The sequence below is a fragment of the Lissotriton vulgaris genome, chromosome 4_1 (genome assembly GCF_964263255.1).
Source record: "Lissotriton vulgaris chromosome 4_1, aLisVul1.2, whole genome shotgun sequence".
Taxonomy (NCBI): Eukaryota; Metazoa; Chordata; class Amphibia; order Caudata; family Salamandridae; genus Lissotriton; species Lissotriton vulgaris.
Window position 1 is genome coordinate 1519425330 of NC_141691.1, and position 16337 is coordinate 1519441666.

General features: G+C 44.6%; 1 protein-coding gene across 1 annotated transcript in view; it reads left to right on the forward strand.

Moving 5' to 3' along the window:
- The window catches only part of RP1 (RP1 axonemal microtubule associated), a 2616437-nt gene that overhangs the window by 1270847 nt on the left and 1329253 nt on the right, over positions 1-16337 (forward strand). Inside the window, exon 31 of the mRNA XM_086965756.1 lies at positions 1343-1398. Coding sequence (XP_086821882.1) covers positions 1343-1398 — 56 coding nt within the window. The remainder of the gene's footprint in view (positions 1-1342; positions 1399-16337) is intronic.

Sequence of the window (16337 nt, forward strand, 5' to 3'; positions counted from 1 at the left end):
TCATTGTCATCCGTGCAGCATGCAGCCTTTCATCATTGGCATTTGTACAGCGCACAGACTTTCAACATTGTCATTGGTGCAGCGCACAGTCTTTAAGTACTGGCATTTGTATAGTGCACAGTCTTTCGTTAATATGGTCCCTGTTGGCTCTCGAAGGAGAGAGGGTTCCCATCAAAGACCAGAGTCTGAGTCATTCTGTAATAATATATTTAGGATATTATATTTTGGCCCCTCTCTGGGTTAGGTGCATTGTTTTATTCAATGAGGCGTGTGTGAGTTTGTTGTCAGAGTGTCTGGTCAAAGGGCTTTATTCATCGCTTACGCATGCTGGCTGCATGGTGGTTAGAGACAGTCTGAGTGGAATTGACACATAAATCTATATAACCTTGTAACCGGGCATGACCACTCTCTCTGTCATCATACTGAAGTATATACATTCAGTGCCATTAAGCTGTGTAATCGTGACACCTCGTACTATATCATGAACACACTGTGAGACTCATGACAGGAACGATGCTACTGATCTTCGCGAAATTGTGCTGTTGCACTGCATGAATAACTCGGTACCACTAGCACTGCCACAGGAGCTACAGGCAGAAGAGTCTGGAAACAGAGGGCCTGATTACGAGTTTATATGTTATTTAACGCACCTGATAAATAACAAAACCACAGAGTAGGTTATATATTGCATGCAATAAACACCAATTACGAGAATGTGGAGTATATTATGCAGATTTTGCAGGGGTTCAGGATCTATGTACAACAGCACTCCAAAATCTACATTATAGCATACATACTGTATGCTTTCCCCCATTTCGGCAGGCTTGACCTACCGAAAATTGACAAAGGTTGACTTATTTATCACATCCAATAATTATCAAATGTGTTAAATACCTTCAAACTCGTAATTCTGCCCTGTGCCTAAGCAGAGATTTTGGCGTTGGTCAGAATTAATCGGTCCACTGGTAATCAGGCCCAGAGTTGTTAAGTGCTACAAACAAAAAATTTATTTTAATGTTTTGTTAAGTGAGATATTTGTTTACTTCCGATGAGCGAGAGAGCCAATGTTAGATTTGTTCTCTGATGGAAAAGTAACTTTTTAAATACAGAATGTGAGTTAGGGCAAGAAAGTGAAAAATGCAGTGAAGCGTATGATAGGAATCTACAGAGGAGACTGTGGTTAAAGTGATTGATGTAAAAGCAAAGTAAATGTTACAATGCATTCCAAGTAACTTTAATCTTTGATGGTACATTGAGCTTTTTGCTGCATATACTTTGTGCTGCTGTGACTGTGTTGCTTCCCTCATTACAATCATTTCATTTCTGTTCTTCCACATGAAAGCTGGCTAGACAGGCACCAAGGTGACGGGGAGACTGTGAAAGAACTACTTCCGAAGAGTGAGTATTCGAACTGTTATATTTAGATTTGTTACTGTCAGATCCCCCTTTAAACATATAGAGTCGGATTCACAATGCTTTTTCTATGAGTAGAGTTGTGTTATGCCTGTCATAGGTGTCAAACGCGCCTACATTTCCAGTCCTGATTCACGTAGCATTTTGTGTAAGTACAAATGCCTTACTTGAGAATTCAATGTGATTTATGCCTAGATGCATTAAGGGATTTTGCATTCGCAAACGGTGCGAATCGCAAAATTCGGCCGTTTGCAAATGCAAATCCCATTTTTGGGATGCATGAAGCATTTTGCTATTTTCGCAATTTAAGAAATCGCAATTTTATTGCGATTTCCTAAATTGCAATTGCATTTAAGAAATCGCAATTTTGCGATTTCTTAAATGCAATGCATGATTAATTTGGAATTGCGAATTCGCAATTTGGAAGGGGTAAATTAGCATGAAGTTAAACTTCATGCTAATTTACAGAAAACTTTCAAACATGCACTAGTTGCATATTTGAAAGTTTTAATTTACACACACACATGTCCTTGGGTCATGTGTGTGTGTAAATTGCACTTACAGTTCAATTTCAGGGGTGCAGGGAGGGGTTCTTTGAACCCCCCCTGCACCCTTGAAATTGCATTCACATTTTGTGAATCGCAAATTGGAATTCGCAAAATGTGAATGCCTTCCCATTGATTCCTATGGGCCTTTTGGCCCATAGGAATCAATGGGAAGGGTTTTCCTTAATTGCAATTCGCAAATTGTGAATCGCAATTAAGGAAAATTACCGAATCGAAATATAATTTGCGATTTTTTGATGCATAGCATTTTGCGATTTCTTAATTGCGATTCCTTAATTTTCGCAATTAAGAAATCGCAAAATGTTACAATGATGCATCTAGGGGCAAGTCCCACATTTCCACTAAGATATGTCTACATGAAAAAGTGAAAATGACCCATTATGCTATGTCACATGTACATGATTAGGTCCAACGAGATTGCCCATTATTTCTTCCATGGGAAAGATTCAAGATTGTTTTAAACATCAATTTCTCACCAGAGAAACTGTGATATATGCAGTGTTCTCACAAAATAATTCTGCAGGTGCTTTATGAGTAATGTAATTCTACAAACCATTTCTGCACTTAGGTTCTCACGTGTTTTGGTTCAGGATGAGCAAGTTAACATTTTGGATTCACAATGCTTGAAATAGACTCTGCAGACTCCTCATTTACTCACATGTAAAATACACCAATGTGTTGTCATTTTTGTGTGAAAAATATATTTGGATGGGTGTAATGTAGAAGTTCAGTCTTTCCAACTCCTTTTTCCACTTTTTAAAAGAGGCGAACAAGCATAAACCTGCATGTTTTCCAGCAATGAAATGGTGACAAATTAAGCACTGATGGATGGACACAACTTAAGCATGGACACATGAGGACCTCATCCCCCCACCAGTAGTGCGCCAAGAGGCCTGTTTGCAGATGGCGTAAAAAGGGGCGTGGCCTCGGATCATCTGTCAGCAATCCCAATGTGTGGGGCTCACTGGAGATACCTCGTGGGCTAGTTGGCCCCTAATGACCCTTAAGGATCTAGTGTAATTAATCCCTTAACACACAACGCACCAGGAGGAGCATTTGCAGTGTGCTGCAGGGAGGGGACGGGGCCTCTGGCGAGATGCCAGCTTTTTTTCCTTTTTTGGGGGGTTAGAAGGGGGTTCAATATTTTCTGGGCCCTAGGGACCCCATCCCCAGGGCCTAACACTATTCATTTTTTTTTAACGAGAAGGGGACGGCGCAGCCCCCCTCCTGAGGCCGATTTCAGCCCCGGGGACCCCATCCCCCGGGGCATGGCCATATATATATATTTTTTAAGGACGAGGGGCTGCACAGCCCCCCTCCTCAGGCCTTTTTCAACCCCTGGGACCCCATCCCCTGGGGCATTGCCTCATTTATTTATTTATTCAGGAGGGGGCATGTGGCCCCTGTCCCTGGGCCACTTTTGGCCCGGGGGACCCCATTCCCCGAGGCCGGCCCTCACAATGGGGATCTCAGGGGGAGACCAAATGTCTCTGCGGTTCCTGCCAGCTCCCCACCTCCTCCGGGAGCCGGCATTGCTTTTGAACAAGGGGAGCTGCTGACATGCAGCTCCCCTTGTCCAAAAGCAACTCTGCTTTGCTTCGTGGAAGAGAGGGCAGTTTTTCCTACTCTCGCTTCCACAAAGCAAAACAGAAGTTTGCAATGAAAGGGCGGGAGCAATGCTCCAGCCCTTCATTGCGAATTGCAATGTCCCGGGGGTAGGCACCCCGCGACATTGCTGGAGGCGGCCTTGGGGGGTGGCGTTCCCCAGGTCCATAGAGGGCTCCAGGAGGGGGCTGCGCGTCCCCCCTCCCAAAGTGATAATAGCATTGGCGGCTCGCCATGGGAGTGCTGCGGGTGGTGGGTGGGGGGCGGGGGGCGGGAGGGGCAGGGTGGGGGGGTAGTGGAGTCCGACATACGACGGACAGTAGTAAGGTAAGTAATTAAATAAATAAAACAATTTACCTAGTGCGCGCAGCATTGCCAAATCGTTTTTTAACAATTTTCAACCCTTTTTTCTTGTGACTCAGTTTTACTGAGTCACAAGATGTCTGCCAACACTTCTTAGTTTGGAGCCTTGACAGACAATCAAAATGAAGCTCATGATTGGGAGGGTTTGTGGATCCAATGCGGACACCAGATATCGATATGTTTGTATCTTTTAATTTATCAGGAACTACTTACCGGATTTACACCATTTAAAAAAAGAGAACGCTTTCTGAACCAAGACCTACCTTTTTGCCAAATTTGGTGGAAGTCCGTTCAGCAATTTAGGCTGTCGCTTTGTCTAAAGTTTCCTATGAAAATGAACATGGAGAAAATGCATTTTGGGACAACCCCTTTTTCGACCCCTGCTTAATGAATCACCCCAAAACTTTCAAGACAGGAGCTGACCTGAAGGAACCATTCATTTTGAAAGTTTTTCCAAGATTAGTCAAACGGCACCAAAGATATTGGCAAAAGAAATTACCCTTTTTGAATAAAAACAAGGTCCAACGTTTTTCTCAGAAGCCCCCGGCTAGCGCTAACGAAAGTCAGTAGTTATGATCTTCAATGATCAAGACTAAAAAATTGGCCTGAAATTTTAGACTCCTCAACTGTTCTAATTTTTCTCTTCAGTAGTCATTACTTATCTCAGACCACTGCATGATTGGGACAGGAATGAGAAACAAACAGGCAGACACGATTTCTCCAAGTCAAATTCTGCTCAGTATACCCTTTTTCATGCAGATGAATTCTCCCACATACCAGCTGCGGGGAGTAGGAGGTAAATAGGAGTGAAGGTTCTGTGCAGAGGGAGAGGTGGGGAATGAGGATATCAGGAGAGATAAAAGAGGCTGTGGGCTCCCAGGGGGAGTGCTCCCTGCTCCCTTTTGTCGTACGAGTGGGTTAGGCACGGAGAGGCAGGAGGGCTGTGGGTAGGATATGGATATTTCAATTTCCAAGCTGCTCTGTCTGATAATCATGTACAATCTTGTACAAATATTGGGTTCGATGTATATACCTTACTTCTACATTGAGTCTGTGCATCCATTTTTGATACAGACCCTCCTGTTCTCTAAAGCTTTTGGGGTCTTCAGTACTTATCTTCACTTGGATGCTCGGGGTTAAAATGCTATTAAAAGAGGTAAAAAGAAAATTTATTTTTTACCGGAAAATTCAACTATTTAAATATTTTACAACCAAATAATAAGGGGAAGATGATTTGCAAGCGGCGATAAGTAACTGCAACTAATGTAAAAAAAACTAGAATTTTCTGAACTAATTTGTTTGGAGTTTAGTTTCATATTTTCCTCTAATGACAATCTAAATAGACTTTTACATTTCAGAAACTTATGCACTGAAAGTGTTTGCAAAAGGTATTGTATACAGAGAGTAAATCTTGGAAACAAAACTTAGTTCATAACATTTAATCAAAATATATGTGTTAAACGTATGTATTTTAAACTTTAATATCTTTTCCTATATTTGGCCTCACTTTTTGAAGACAGGCTAAACTATTCTGTTACTCTTAGACTGTGACTTCCTATGCTTCTGTGCAAATCTGAGAACCTCACACAGCACTGCGCGGATTTGTGAAGATAGTGTATATAATCAACAAGAGGGCCTTGCAAGCATAAATAGATCTCTGTCATCACTGTTGCTGCATAGTTGGCATGCAGGTAGTGGTACACACCTCGTGTCTCTGCTCTGTGTGTAGAAAGAATAGAAAAGACAGCTGTGCTACTTCCAAGGCTGCATGTCCTAATAATAAACAAGAAAGAACAACTCTAGTTATTTGGGCTTTTCATTATAATGAAAGTGTGAGGAATTTGGTTTACTGGTTTAGGGGAGTGTAACCCTACTCAACCCATGTTAAGGTGAGACACACGCAAACCCCAAATGAACTGGTGCTCAACCTTCTGGTAGCTTGGCACAGAGCAGCCAGGGTTAACTTAGAGGCATTGTGTCAAGTATTTATGCAGCAATTGGAACAGAAATAAAGTGAAAACACAACACAAGAATCCCACACAAAATTAGAAAAATAGAGGTGATCTCCACCTGTTTTTTTCAACTTCGTAAAATAAAAAAGATCTGTAGATTTCTTACTCAAGATGCCCGGATTCAGGTGATTATCGCCATGGTCATGTTCCATGTCGACTATGTCAATTCATTATATTTTGGCATCCCTCGCTATCTTTCCAGATGCCTACAGATAGTACAAAACCAGGCTGCACGTCTGATCGTCCACCAGCCTAGGCATCATCACATCACTCCTCTCTTGAAACAATTACACTGGCTTTCGGTTGTTCAGCGGTGTGCTTTCAAGATTGGATGTCTTATTTTTAAGTCACTCAACGGAAGGAGCTCGAAAATTGTTGATAATATGATTAACAAATTAGTTCCCATACGAAATCTTCGCTCGCTCACAAAAATCTACTACTTATCCCTCATTTTAGACTAAAGCGTACTGGTGGTGCCAGGTTTTCCACCTGGGCTCCCATATTCTGGAATTCTCTTCCCCCCGAAATTCGCTTCTGTATCAATCTTCTTGGCTTCAGAAGTCTCTTAAAAACTTGGCTCTTCCGACAGGCTTTCTGAACCCTTCTTTTATGACTTGGATCTCAACCAAATTAGCGCCATGAAACCTCCCCGGTGTACTTGTGCTCTATAAATTCATTTTAACATAGCATTTTAACAGAACAGAACATAATTCAGTAAATAAATCAAGGTAAAACCTACAAAATCTGAAATACAATTTAACTAAATACATAGAGAATACAAAACAAGGGTGTGGCACAATAATAGACTCTATTATTGTGCCAAACCCTTGTTTTTTATTCTCTGTGTATTTTGTTGCTATTAAATTGCATTTCAGATTTGTTCTATATTGTCTATGGATACAAATCTTTTGAATTATGTGTATATTTGAGAACCTGTCTTTTTTATAATTAAAATTGTGACAATATAAAGCAGAGTATCTTTTGTTATTGTTTCTTACTCTCATATTAATCACTGCGTGGACAAAGATTATATGATTGCCTAGGTTGTTATCTCTCATATACAATCAATGCTGTAAGCATTTAATATACAGGCCATAGGCACAGGCAGTGCCACTTTGCTAGGGGCTTACAAGTAAATTATTTGTGCCAATTGGATATAAGTCAATTCTACCATGTTTTGAATAGAGAGCACAAGCTCTTTGCACTGATTACAAGTGATAAAGTGTGCAGAGTCCTAAGGTCAGCGAAAACAAAGTAAACAAAACAGGAGGTTTGAAGGCAAACAGTTTGGAAGGAAGACCATGTCAAGAATGGAGACAGGAAGTTGGTATGTAATGCACAAAAGAAATAGTTAGTGCTTACTGTCAACCGATGACCTTTCTGCATCTATGTTATGTTTTACAGAAGCTTGATGAACCCCTTCTCACTATAGAATAAGACATTTAAACAAGCATGTAGAGAGACCCCTATATCAATGGCCATGTCATTCTTGTCTATTGAGGCCTGACTCTGGATCACAGCTGACAGTGAGCGAAGGAGGGTAGGGAGAGCCACTGCCTGCCGCCTGCCTAGGAGGTTTCAAAAGACATATTTTTATGCCCTGCACTGCAGGCATTTTGTGGCAATGTGGAGTAACGAGGCAGTGCACCAGTTTTCAGGCCACACTACTGTTTCTTCCATCACATACTATTTCACAGGCAAAGCATAAGACAGTGCGGGTTGTAGCTAGTGGCGGAACACAACATGATGGGTCCCCCTGCCTAATGTAGTGCAGGGTCCCAGACTCTCCCATGTCTAATAATTATTCATGTGCCATGGGCTGAATGTGGGCCCCAATAAAGGGTTGGGTCCCCTGTGCCACAGAGTCTACAAGGATCTATGTTACACCCTGTTTGTGCCTCTTGCATTACAATAGCTTTTCACACTAAAATTCCACACAACCATTATGTAGGTGCAGAACTTTAGCAAAGAAGCTGGCAAGAATATCTTGCTATGGGGAGAGGAGTGTGCATCGCTGGATAGAGACAGGTCACACAGGCTGTCCTCAGCATGTGTTTTATGCTCTACTAAAAGACAGTCCAGGTGTAAAACACATGCTGGTGGCTGCAGTAGTACTATTGCAGTGATAAACTTAAAATCAAGACCTTGCTTAGGGTTAATTAGGATGATTGGAGTATAAGTTCAAGCACCATATGCATTGGAAGTGACTATCTCTGTACATTCTCCGCAACATTGGCATAATTCCCTTTAGAATTTGTAAGACCATAATTTTGCGCAATGTTTTGTTTTCATGCTAGTGCAAATATTATCATTTTGAGATTCTGATACATAGTGTAATATTTCAATATTTCTCACCCAGGAGAGAGGCCTGAGAGAGGCCAGATGTGTGAAGCTATTTAGTGGTCTTAAACCTTACAATTTGCTAAATCAAGTGGTTTGTAAGTACTAAATGGCTTTTTGAAATCTGCTAATCTTTTGTGATTCAGTAACAGGTTACCACAGCTCAAAATGGATTTAGCAGGGCATACCTAATCACTATTTGAAAGGGGCCTTTTTAAGGCTGCCCTTCAAATATCAATTCAATATGGTATTTGGTTTCACCAACTCCCAAACATGGGGTGGTAAGCCATTCGAGAAAGGAAATAGTTCTTCTTATAATGTAGGCAGTGCTCAAGAGAATCACAGTCTGCTCTCAAACAAACTTTTAAAAGGTGTAAACCTTTTCTGAACAGAGCCCTGTTTCCTTCAAGGAAAAATATCTTGCATTTAGGAAAATGATCACAACATGGTTGATTGATAACTCCAGCAGATTTCCATCCCTGTGACAGCCACCAATGTTAGTGAGCCAGAATTTGCAACCTATTACCTGAATATTGAAGTCAGATTGAGACCCATTACAATTATTAACTTAGGGAACCGACATATTAGCACATAGGTCTGTTAACAAAATTCCACACTGGACCAGTATTTTGTGACCAATGTTTCGTTCAGGTGGTCCTCAAAACAATCATTTGAGACCACATTAACTCTGCAGTTGATCTTCAGCTAGACATGGGGTTTACATTTAAAATTTTCACATACAAGATTATTATTCATACACAATTTTGTGTCTACAGAATTAATAAGCTTAAGGGTATTACCGTTATTATCTGTATAGGAGTCTATAAGTATTTAACATTAATTATCCCTGTCACAGTAGAGTGCATAACACATATTCCTAAAAGCTGTTACACAGCAGCTATAATTTAATTCCAATTATACCAAGATAAGAGTTTGCCTATTAGTCATAAGCTTATCCGAGTTAATACTACATAAAACCTCAAGCACATCATGCATGTTTACGTACGTTCATACATATTTAATACCACTGTAAGGGACTGTTTTTAATTGCACGCTTGAAGTACTATAAATCTTGTTATTTTTAGCTTGATACTCGGAGGGGCTGTATTACAAAAGTATGTAAACATTGTATGATCGTATTTTTGTCCGTTGCCTTAGCATATGAATCCTTTACCTAGTGCTGCGCCAAGCACATGGCTCTGTACTGAGTGCCACATTTTGGCTTGACCCCACAGGCGCATTTAACTGGCCAACTCCGAATCTTCATTACGGCCAGGAAGATCTGTGGACAATAAAAAATGTTATATATTGGAAACGATTTCACTTTGAAACACATGTACCGAAGAAAGCACCATATGCCTTCAGTGATTTTTCTTGCCTAGAAATCTGAAAGACCATCTGGGGCCGTATTACGCATTGTCATTTTTTGCACCTGGCGCACCTTTTAAAAGGTGCGCCGGGCGCAAACAACATCACATGGCGCAAAGAGCGCCCCAATGTGGTGAAAGCGGAGCCCCCAGGACAGCCGCAAAACTTTTATGTGAAAATACGGAGCGGCTGCTTGCACCAGCTCTGTGTTTTCACAGTGCAGTTGTCAACTCGCCTGCACTTTTCAAGGGGATTAGAGATCTCCTAGTAGGCGGTGTTGTGTCCTGACTCAAAGACGACAGACACGATGTATATTTTATAAGGATCTTTATTCCTTACATCTTTCTCCTTCCATGTCCCTACTCTAACTAACCCTTTCCTTCCTACGCTCCTCCTCTTCCCCTGGTCCCCTCACTAGCTCCACCCACCTACCTACTAGACTGCTGACTACATAACATCTCCCCCTTTCTTAATAAGACAACTAAACAGTAAATGAGTTCAGATTTCTTCAATGAGTCTCTTCGGTCGTTGAATATCTCGGCGGGGCCGCACAGACATGGTTCCAGTCGTATCATCTACTGGAGGGACTCTTACTTGACTCCCTTGGTCAGATTGATCAGGCTCTTCTGGGGCGGATACTCTAGTCATCTTTGTTAAGGCTTCTCCCATATCTGGAGGGCACTTCTTGAAGTGTGATACATTCCTCGTGACCCGTCGTTGATCAGACTCCGCTCTTATCAAGGTGCCCTTCTGCTGGGTGACCACTAAAGGTTCGGCTCGAAAGCGACAGTCAGTCTTTCTTTGTTGGTCTTGTTTGACAATGATGCAATCTCCTTCATGCAGGGACGGTGATCTCGCTCTCCTCTTTGCGTCTGCGTATGATTTCATTTTGTCCTTGTTGTGGCTGTCAGTCGCCATCACTTGACTGCAGAGAGGCGACACCGCTCGCAAGGCCCCTTCCCAAGTCGGGATGCGATTCCTTATGGGGCGCCCTAGCATCAGTGTTGCAGGACACTTTCCGGTGGTCGCGTGAGGGGTTGTCCTGTAAGCTCTAAGGACCTCGTTTAGAGCTGCTTGCAGATCCTTCTTTTCAGCCGTGGCTTGTTGAAACGTCTTTTTAAGCGTGGCCATGAATCTTTCAATGGTGCCATTTGCCTGCGGCCATAGAGGTGTAACTTTTCTATGTTTAATGTCCAGGTGCTTTGCAAAGTCACTGAACTCGTGTCCATTGAAAGGAGGTCCATTGTCTGTTTTCACCTCTTTGGGAACACCCCATGCTGCAAACACTTCATCCAACACTTTGAGAGTGCTGGAGGCACTTGTGGATGATACAAATTGCGCGTTGGGGAATCGTGAGTACTCGTCAATTATGGCCACAACATATTTTCCAGATTGTAGCGGTCCGTAGAAATCCATAGCGAGTTCTTGCCACATTCCACTGGGTAGGGTGGTCATTTGCAATGGAGCAGGGGGATCCCCCCGGTTGACTAGCTGACACTGATGGCAGTCCTCCAGAGTTGACTCCACCATCTGATCGAGGAGAAGAAAACACACCCATTCCCAGAGGGCTCGTTTCGTTGACACTACTCCTCTGTGGCCTTCATGGGCAAGGTTGATGACACCTTGCCGTAGTTGTCTGGGAACAACAATCCGCTGACCTCGCAGTATTAATCCATCTGTGGTGACAGACAGTTCGTCACAGACGTGTCGGAATGCTTGCATTTCCTGCTTGACAGTCGGGTCACTAGCGTCTTCTTCACATTCATGTCTCCACCGGTTAGTCTGAATCTGACGCAGCACTTTCTGTAAGATGATGTCTTGTGCAGTGGAATCTCGGATGACTTCTATGGGAATGTCAGGTGGCAGTGCTTGATCAGCCACGAAGTGGATGTATTCCTCAGCAATGGAAGGCTTGGATTCAGACGATGCATGCGGGTGTCGTGACATGTAGTCTGCCGGGTTCTCCGACTTCCCGGGTTTGTGGACAATTGTGAAAGCATATTCCTGGAGTCTCAGACCCCACCTTTCAATCCTCGGCGGCATCTTGGATCTCGGGTTACCGTAAATGGTGACCAGCGCCTGATGATCGGTGATCAGAGTAAAGTGCTTGCCATAGATAAAGACATGAAAATGTTCACAAGCCCACACCACCGCAAGACTCTCCTTTTCAGGTTGTGAATATGCTTTTTTGGGATCAGACAGACTGCGACTGGCATAGGCAACGATGCGTCTCTGGTCAGAGTCATTGTCATATTGCGCCAGGATCGCCCCCAACCCCACAGGGCTGGCATCCACTGTAATTTCAGTTTTCCGTCGAGGATTAAAGTATGAGAGGTTATCAGCAGACTCTGCCGCCAGCTTGATCTCCCTAAACCACTGTTCACACTTGGGAGACCATTCAAACGGTTGGCCTTGTTTCGTGAGGGCTTGAAGAGGATGGCTGATGGTCGAATAGTCTCTGATGTAGCGAGCACAGTAACTGGCCATGCCCAGAAATGACCTCAATTCACTAACATCTTGTGGGCTCTTGGTTTCATTCAGAGTAGCTATCTTGTCCGGATCAGGTTTCATCCCGTCACCCGAGAAGATGTGACCGAAAAATTTCAAAGTGGACTGGTGGAACTCACACTTGTTTTTGTTCAATGTCAGGTTGGCTTCCAGCAAGGCCTGGCAGATGCGATCAAGAGCCTTGTCGTGTTCATGAACGTCCGATCCGTATACAAGGATATCATCGCTGTAGTTTAGAGTGTTGGGGACGTGCTGGATGACTTGTCGAATGGCCTCTTGAAAGATTTCTGCAGCTGAGGAGACACCAAAGCTCAGGCGTTTGTATCTGAAGAGTCCAAGGTGGGTTTCAAATGTTGTGATGTAGCGGGACTTGACAGCCAACTCCAGCTGGTGGTAGCCTTTGTTTAAGTCCAGCTTTGAGAACACCCTCGCTCCATTTAACGCAGAAATCATGTCGCTGAGATGTGGCCCAGGGTGGCGCTCCCTTTCTATGGCTGTGTTGGGTAGTCGCATGTCAACACACAGCCTCACTTTGCCAGGGGTGCCCTTTTTTGGTACAATGACCACCGGCGACACCCATGGAGTCGGACCGTCAGTCGTTTCGATGATGTCCGCTGATAGGAGTTCCTGAAGTTCATCCTTCACAGCTTTTTGGAGATGAAATGGTACACGTCGAGGGTGTTGCGCTACAGGTCTGATCTGTTCATTAATGTGAAGATGGATTTGGCACCCCTTCATTTTCCCTAATCCCTGAAATAGTCTGGGAAACTTACTGACGATGTCTTGGTCATCACTGACTTTAAATAGAATCTCGACCAGCCGGAGACCCTCCGCGGTCGGTAAACTTAGTAAGCAATCTACTTCCGGACCTTTGATGACGTGTATGACTGCTGGTATTGTCACAGTTTTGTGCCTGAGTGTCGTCGGAAATTTTCCCAAGCAAGGGAGTGGCTCCTTGGCCATCCAGGTTAAAACTCGGACATGTGCGGGAGTCAATGGTGGCTTAGGCTTCATTCTCTCGTATTCCGTGACCGGAATGTAGTTTAGCGAAGCTCCACTGTCCAGCACAAATTTGGTATCATGATTCCCTACACTTATATCCAGACGTGGATATTTCTTGAGCTGGTCGGGATCTGCAATCATGTTCACATATTCCACTGTGTACTCAGAATCTCTGGATGATGACCTCGAGTCTCGGGATGGTGACCTCCGCTCCCATCGAGATCTACGTGACTCCCGGCTGGAGTGTGACGAGCCTGAGGACAACATAGACTTGTCCTGGACTGCCCTTATGTGATGTTTTCTGGTATTAGAGCGGGATGACCTTGTCGTTCCGCTCCGCCTCTCTTTCTGATAGTCCCCACATATCACTTCGAAGTGGTTCGTCCGCCCACATCTTCTACATCGCTGGCCCATGGCAGGGCAGGCATCAACATGTGGATAGTCATATCCACACCTATAGCATCTTTTGTCCTTTCCGGTCTCCTTTCCCTTCGCCCAGGGTCTCGCCTCCTGTGCTCAGTGTGTCGTTGACGAGATGATGGCCTGGGTCTCCATTGCTTTTCCTTTGAGTTTCGACGGCTGCTGCCGCTGGCTTGGACCCGACATGCTTGTTCACGGCTTATGTTGCATCCAGTTTCAATGTTCGTGGCGTGTTCCTCTGCCTGGTCATAGACGCGAGTCATTTCTTCAATGTCATCCAGTACGTGAGGTTTTCTTAGCAACCGCCTCCTGAGGGTTTCCGAATGACATCCATCTATGATTTGTGATTTTATGGCAGCATCTGTCGAGAAGGTGTCAAATTCGCAGTGTCTCGATAGTCGCCGCAGCCGGGTGATTAATGCGCTCATTGATTCATCTTTTCCTTGACGCGCTTGATGAAATGCATGTCATTCATAATCAACATTTCTTTTGTGAAGGAATTTTTTGTTCAGGTCCTCACGCACCTTGTCATCCTTGTCATATGTTCCCACATCAGCAGGAGGAAGATCTTTGATTATCTTACTTATTTCACGGCCCGCTAAATTGCGGAGGGCAATCAGTTTCTCCTCATCGACGGTTACCTTAGACCCCTTGATGTAATCTTCAAAGTCCTCAAGCCACTCTTGCCATCTGGGGCCCATGCTCCCTCCCGTGGTCAGTGTCAAGGGTTCCGGGGGCCGCAGATGTGACACTCCTGTGATGATGGGTTTAACTTCATTTCGTTGTGGGGATGCGTCTGGGGTCACCATCGTGATATCACGTGCTTTTCACTCTTCCCTTTGACTCTGGTTAACCTGTCGTTCCTTCTTTACAGGTGTTCGGGCTAATTGATCGCTTTTTGTTTGTTATTTCTGCTTGCATTAGCTTGTGCTTGTTTGTACTGTTACCTTTGCTTGTGTTTGTTTCGTTTTCAGCAGTCCCCGTGCCACTGCTTGCTTGCCAACTGACACGCCTGACTTTAAGATGGCCGCTTCCACACTGCACAGGGTGTCCTTTTCAGTAGCCTGACTTCAAAATGGCCGCCTCCTTGCTACTCTCAGACACCACGAGGATCGAAACCGCATCCACTCTTCAGGCTCACCAGGTTCATGCTGCACTCACTGGCGGCGTTTTGGCGGGCAACAGGTCTCCCTTGATCGCCTTTGTGCCTCTTGCCTTCATGTACTTGCAGGTGAGCTCGTGATCAGCTCCCGATCCTCGACTTGCCAAATCCCACGCATCGGGGGTGAGCTCCGATGCTCAGCGCTCTCGGCACGGGATATTCGACTTCTCTACACGTCTCTACAGCCTTCCGCACCCTTGCAGACAGTAATGGCCTTCAGGACTCCTCTGGAAGTCTGGGGTGGGCTCCCGACTTCTTTGCTGGTCGCGCACGACCCTCGGACCCGCACTCACTTTTAGGCACGAAGCGGCGCTCAGTTTTAAATGTTCTTATGTGCTCGACTGCGCTCACTTCACTTGGCTGTACGCGATTTCTGCATCGCGGAGCGGGGACGTTCGCTGCTGGCCTCTTCTGAGAGCGGCTACTTCTTTTGGGGCACACGCACACACTTCGCGCCTGCGACGGTTCCTCGCCAGTGTCCCCGGGACAGGATGCTATTTCTAGGGTTACTGAGAGAGCAAGCTGCTCATCCCACCTTCGTCGCCAGTTGTCGTGTCCTGACTCAAAGACGACAGACACGATGTATATTTTATAAGGATCTGTATTCCTTACATCCTTCTCCTTCCTTGTCCCTACTCTAACTAACCCTTTCCTTCCTACGCTCCTCTTCTTCCCCTGGTCCCCTCACTAGCTCCACCCACCTAACTACTAGACTGCTGACTACATAACAGGCGGTGCAGTCAGTGACTGCACCCGCCTGCAAGGGGATGTATGGGTGCTCCATAGGAGTCCCGTTCTCCCCTCCAGTGGACTGCCCCTCTCAGGAGGGCGCACTGTGAGTGCGCCCATGATATCTTCCTTGCCTCTGCGCCCATGCAAACGCATGTTGCACCTCCAGGGCACTTGTAATATGGCCCCTGGATAGGCTGGGAACACTTGTCTCAAATTGAGGTTTATTATTACCAAAGGGTTTAGGGTAACGTTCTTAGGTCGTGCCTACATACAACCTTTGTTGTTTGGCAAGAGCTCCTATTGTCACACAGACAATACACAACATGCACATCAGTGGCAGCAGTGTGTGTGGGTGTGAAGTACAGTGATTTCAAAAGTCTTGGGATGCTGATTGGTGTGGTCAAGGTGGGAGTTAGCAGACTTCTGTACCTCAGTAAGAGCTGGGGCGAGAATTACATGCTAGAAGGAAACAGATGGCACTAGTAGGCATGATGTCGATTCTGGGCTTCAACCATCTTTATATTTTCCTTTACTGGGAGGGGAAATGGGAGAGGTTTTGGAGAAGTCAATACTGGTTTGGAATTCTGTGAAAAAAGCTGTATACTTATGGTGATATGCATGTTTCCTTGGACTGCCACAGAGTTATTCACTCTTACACAGCAGGTGAGTGCTTTAATTCCTGTCATTATGCCTGCTCCAGAAAATATTTAGTATTGGCTTGGGGCCACTCTAGAATGCTGCCCCAGGTGCACCACTGAACTGTCCTTCCAATTAGCAAATAACCAATGACCAAGGAAATGCATCAGTAAAGTGTCATTCCTTCAGTCAGACAATAGAAGAGCCTGC